Raw genomic sequence first — 5,949 nt, forward strand, 5'->3', positions numbered from 1 at the left:
CCTCCTCCCCCCAAATCATCGGTGAACAAAACTGCGGCAGCTACAACCACTGTACGACGAGTACGCGGTTATTACAGCTGACAATGATGATGGTGATGACGTTGTTACACGCTCGCCTCGCATGTTAGGTGTCCGAGGTTCAAATCCCGGCACGGCCATTGGATATGCACTGCTGATGGGCTTTAATTAGAGCGAAACTCTAGTCCAGTGCTACATCATCATCATCGACAAAGGTATCAACACCAATGCTTCACTGCCGTACTTCCCTTTGGTGTGGAACCACGGGAATGATTACGAGGTTGCTCACCAGAGCACACGCTACTGATATCGGCTGCCATGAAAATTCGTACCAAATCATATTCTTCTATTCTTGAACACAATCAGAAGAGATGCAACACGCGCACTTCAAAGATTCCCAAACTGAACTCTCTAAAGGTTCCATTTTCAAGTTAGCAAGCGATTATGTGGCAGTTCTATTTATATCGTTGTCTTAAGTCATTTCAAAGAAATGTAAGACATAGAGCGCGGAAATGATTGTAAGAGGATACGCTAGTTGGTCATACCTAATAGTATTCTTGTATACTAGAGTGGCCTATAATTCTGAGACGTTAATTGTAATCAGGAGGACTGTACATAACAACCTCGTCAAGAAAAATTCAAGTTAGCGTCAGTGATGACTCTGGACCGGGACATTCTACACACTTTTCATTCGCAAAAGCACAAACTCACTTACCAATACTGGATTCGGCCAAAATCAAATAGGGTGATACCAGTTCCACACTAGCCAATCCGTATGCATCCGCAGTAAACTTCAGGCATTGCAACGCAGCCGGTACGGCCTCCTCTGGCTTCCCTTGAAACAGTAACTTTTGTCCAACAAGTTGTGTGAGAGCAACCATATCGATCTGAAAAGAAAAGAGAATAAAGTGAGCAAAACTGATTTTTAGCTACTGACATAGCATGGTTAGTTGTTAAATTGTCTTGAAACTACATTCAAAATGCAAGTCTGAGATAACTAAACAACTCCAGCAACTTTTTAACAGATCTTTGCAGGTCATATAAAAGAATACAATCACGCACCAAACAAATTATAGTAAGTTACCAAACCATCTGTCCACAAGACAGCCTTATCGAATTCAGTGACGATAATCCGGTTGCTCCACCCCTCAGAAGAAGAATATGACAGAAAGATTCCAGCAAAGCTTGTGCCTAGCAAAGCAGAGCTCAACAGTTTAAAGGAGGTAGAGTTCGAGGTGGCCAACATACGAGTATGTATTTGAGACAGGTATGGGGACAAGACAAACTATCAGAAAGAAGTTTGTGGGTCAATTGTGCGAGCAGAATTGAGAAATCAAATTAAAGCACTGTAGAACTCGTATAGAACCGACTACTTTTAAGCATCAGCCAGCGATATTAGTGCTCTGAGATCCAGAGAGGCAAGGGACCCAAGTTGTGAGACGCCTCTGCATCTAGTACATGTGGTTTGTTTTTATTTTGGGGCCTCTGATAACTTTTTTAAATAAATACATTTAAAGACCCTTCAGTGGTTTCCAGTGGGGATTATAATACAGGCTGTCCTGGAATAACCCTTGAACTGCGAATACCCAACAAGTCAGTTTATAACTAATAACCACGAAATGCTTTTTGTGCAAAATTCAGTTTCAGTTGATCATTGAACATTGGAATGATAGGGGAAACCGACCGAATCAAGGTTAATTTTGCCTAGCACTCTGGGACAAAATAATTTTGTGACCCTTACAACAGCACCTTTGAGGCTTTCACGCGGTTCTTAATCTATGAAGTCAACATTTTTAGGCTGCCGCGCAGATAAAGCATTTTGTCATTTTTTCCGGAGAATGCAAGAAAATGTTCCATAAATGTTCACGTTCTTCTCGAATTTCAGTGGGTTTTTGACTAATCAAGCCATAAACTACAGACTGGGGTCTCCAACCCCGGTTGATATCACTGCGGTACAGAGTGCACACTTCAGTATTTTAAGTTTACTGTGTTTGCTCGCCATAAGATATTGTTCCAAGTAATTTTAGAATACTTAGCGTCATCTGACGCCTTGTGTACGAAGGTTGTTTGTGTGTGATGTTTTGGTGTGATTTGTATTACAGCACAACCAACCAATACGGTCACGTTAATTATGAACATATTATCCTAGAGGAGTGTTAAAACCAATCCGGTTAGATCGTTTGATTTTTCACAAGACCTTCAAATATATAACGGCAGGTTGTCGACTTTTACTTTCTCATTTAAACTCTATCATCTCTAGTAAACTTGTGATGCACTACCACACACAGCCACATCCATAACAAACAAATGTGGTTGTTTGCCATAATTGTGTAAACACTTTCCAGATTCTTCAAAGGCTAAAGAAAGGATCGATCCCAATTCCCTGTTCAAACTTAGAATACACGACAGCGGCCGCAAGACACTTCACGGATTTCATTGATACCTCTATCATTTACTATAACTAGGACTCCAGAAACGCGACCAATAGTACGGAAAACCAAGAAGAATATCTTTAATTTCTATGTTCAGATGCAACATAGGAAAACCAAGGTAGTTTTTCACTCCACGAAACAATAAACTTTGCAGCTGAATGGGTTCACCTACGAAGATTTAACTATTAGCACTGCTGACCTTATCAGAGTGGATCACGATGTAGATCGAATTGAGAAATTAGAGCGGGCCGCGCTGTATTTTTACAGAGGAACCAAGTGATCTCATTGTAGATCAGCACTTTTATGAAGATGCCACACTTGAAGATTAAATGAATGACGCTATTTATCAAAAAAGAACTATCTTATCAGAAACTAATTCTTCGATGCGCAATGTTAAGGTTATGGCTATCCAGTTAATATTTGCTTCATTACTGTATTCGTTGTTTTCTAACGAGCCTTCAGAGTTATGAGAATTTTTTACAGGTGGCGTGTTTTAAGAGCTATTTTGACCAAGGATTTTGCTTGTCCTTAGTCATTGAAGGCCTGCATGTTTTGGTAAGTTCAACGAAAGTTGACGGTCACGGTCGGACGAACACTAATTAATTTTATATCAGAGCGACACTCACGGCCATTCTATATTTAAACGTTCACCGTATCGTCAGCGTTCCTTCCAGTTGTACTGTCGAATCTATGTGACTTCGTGGTAAGTTCAAATGGCCTTAGGTAATTCAAGGCTTTTGAGCACCTCCGCGGATTTTACCCTGCTTTTCGTAAACAAAATAGGTCTGTTTCTTACTTTACCATTTGAAAAAACATAACAGTCAAATTTAGACACCACACATTTTGTTCTGTTAGGTATCCAGATGCTTAAACTTTCATGGAAGAACTGCACATCACTGGTGCGGTAGCATGTGCAGTTATGCATTCAAATCTGACTATCTTCAACAAATTTAACTTTATAAGCGAAGTCAACTGCAGTGACCACCGAAAGCGAGTGCACCTAACACGGTCACTTGGGGGGGGGTGACGTTTTGTCCTATTGTGACAGGTGTCGGAAGGCAATAACAACTTATTTTTGGCAAGCTATAGCTTGTCAAACTAAGCAATAGCCGGCAAACACGGTTATTTGACGGTTATTTAACCAAGCAGTAACCGGAAACCAGTTATTTGACGGTTAACCGAGCAATAACCGACAAGCACGGTTATTTTACCGAACAATAACCGAAAAACACGGTTAATTAGCGGTTATTTAACCGAGGAATAACCGGCAGACAGTTATTTGACGGTTATTTAACCGAGCAATAACCGGCAAGCACGGTTATTTGACAGTTATTTAACCGAGCAATAACCGGAAAACTCGGTTATTTGACGGTTATCTTGGTGCAAATAACCATTTGTTAACCATAAAAGTCGGTTATTACACGGTTATATAACCGTCGTATAACCTGAAAACTCAGTTATTTTGGACTGCGTGTGCTGCTAGGGTATGGAAGCGACCGAGAAGTGGACAGTGTCTGACCCGGCAACGAAGTATGAAAACATTAACCAGTAGATTTAGTGTGCTCATGCTCCAGGGTTTATAGCTGATAAGTTGATCGATTGATTTCAAACGCGACCGGAGCCTTGCAAATAAGTGCACTAGGCTCATCTCTCACACCACAATCGGAAATGATACAAAGTCAGAGATACGCAAAACACTTTACAAGCTCGAGACCCCTCCCTACGTTGTGAGTAACGTGTTCAGCGACTGCATGATCTTACAAAATGTGAGCGCAAAGCGCATGATGAAGGACGGGATGAATTGCATAAGTGCATTAAAAAACACCTGCAAGTACTCCCCCCTTTCGAAGATGAGTAAGATGTCATCCGCATACTCTAGATCAACACCAAGGTTTTGAAGATCTAGTATTTGTTTCGCCGTTTTGTTGGTCTCGAGATTAGATACGGTTAAAGAGAATAGGCGTCGGTGGCGGAAACTACTTTACGCAAGTAAGGTCATGGGGTGACTTCTGTATGCAGTCGCGCACCCAGAAGTCTGACATACAAAGAAGTTATTAGGTTAACGAATTTCGGGAGCATTCCCCGATGGGTATGTTAAGGAGAACAGGCCGGTCAGCTGAGTCGAATGCACATTGGAAATGCAGGAATACCACAGTCGTGTGGCGTCTGTATGTATGGTGTGGTTCAAACACCTGAGAGAGCGTGAAGACTTGGTCAACACAAATTATACTCGGCTGTTTCTCTCCCGTCAGCGTTTACCGACGTACCATAAGACAACAAAGGGTAAGTGACACCAAGAATCTGGTTGTGATTAAGGTCACACGGAGCCCTCTATGATTACTGCACCCACCACGAACATTTCTTTCAAAAAATGACGACATCACTGGTTCTTCCAAGTTTTATGCCAGCCTCCTTCAACGAGGTGGAGGCATGTGATGCATCATGAAATGGAGTTCGGGTGAGTTTTGCATACATGAATACTAAATATACATGCTCCAAAATTCTTGCGAGTAGTCCGACAACAGATGACCGTAAAAGTGTCAACAAACAACTTACATTCTTATCTTGTAATTCATCGCGTAAACTGCGCCTCTCATCCTCCGAAGCAATAAACGGTACTGGCTTCCTTATTACCATAAGACTAGAACATATCTTCTCATGTATTCCCACCCAGTCGATTTTTTGATGTTCTGTCCCGCTATATTGAATGAATAAATTAAAATTTCATCACAATTTTTGTTAATTTCAGCTACCAGTAATAAGTAACCCGGCAGATTGCACACTGTATAAATGCAGGCTTCCCGCAAACCTCACATTTGAATTCAGTACCTTTCGGGTTTGCTAACGGGTAGAAGGGAAATCCCGGTGGTGGTTGGGTCATCGTGACCTTGAAATTAAAAACTCAACGTTCAGTGTTGCCATGGCTTCCTTTTCCTCGACTGGGCTGGAAAAACAATAACCAACATGTCAGTTACTGCCAAAGGTAAACCATCTTCAACTGGAAAATAAGCTTACACCCGGATTTATCACGGATTAACGAAGTGATACACTGGGGTCCCTGGCCGCGCAGTGCTCCTGCATGAGAAACCTCCTCATGGTTCACAGACTTACGGATGGATACACAAGATCGAGGCTTTTGCCTGAAACTCCTGGGTCTGTTTTGTTCTTGTCGTTGAGCGGCGAACGTGCACCTGAACGGAGCAAGTGAAATACGGGGTGGCATTGCTCTTTAAGTTCTCAGCGCGGGTCTGTATGCTTGCCAGCTCGAGGATTCGCATAAATAAAAGTCCAATGCCGGCCTCCCGGATTAACGGATTGATACACAGGATCGAGGCTTTTGCCCAAGTTTCCCGCGTCGGCTTTGTTCCTGTCAGTCAGTGGCTGTCGCTCACTTGAAAGGCACAAGTGAAAAAGGGTGTAGCACTGCTCTTTATGTTCTCAGCGCGGGGCAGTATGCTCGCCAGCGCGAGAATTCCATAAATAAATATCTAGTGGTGCT

The 5,949-nt window shown here is 42.2% G+C and overlaps 1 protein-coding gene across 1 annotated transcript in view; it reads right to left on the reverse strand.

Annotated features, from left to right (window-relative positions):
• Nucleotides 1-5,361, reverse strand: part of T265_09214 (hypothetical protein) — a gene marked incomplete at both ends in the record, with an annotated part of 12,660 nt that extends 7,299 nt beyond the window's left edge. Inside the window, 3 exons of the mRNA XM_009175227.1 lie at nucleotides 734-905; nucleotides 5,007-5,148; nucleotides 5,204-5,361. Coding sequence (XP_009173491.1) covers nucleotides 734-905; nucleotides 5,007-5,148; nucleotides 5,204-5,331 — 442 coding nt within the window. The remainder of the gene's footprint in view (nucleotides 1-733; nucleotides 906-5,006; nucleotides 5,149-5,203) is intronic.
• Nucleotides 5,362-5,949: the final 588 nt, after the last annotated feature.

Source organism: Opisthorchis viverrini (assembly GCF_000715545.1).
Source record: "Opisthorchis viverrini unplaced genomic scaffold opera_v5_266, whole genome shotgun sequence".
Lineage (NCBI taxonomy): Eukaryota > Metazoa > Platyhelminthes > Trematoda > Opisthorchiida > Opisthorchiidae > Opisthorchis > Opisthorchis viverrini.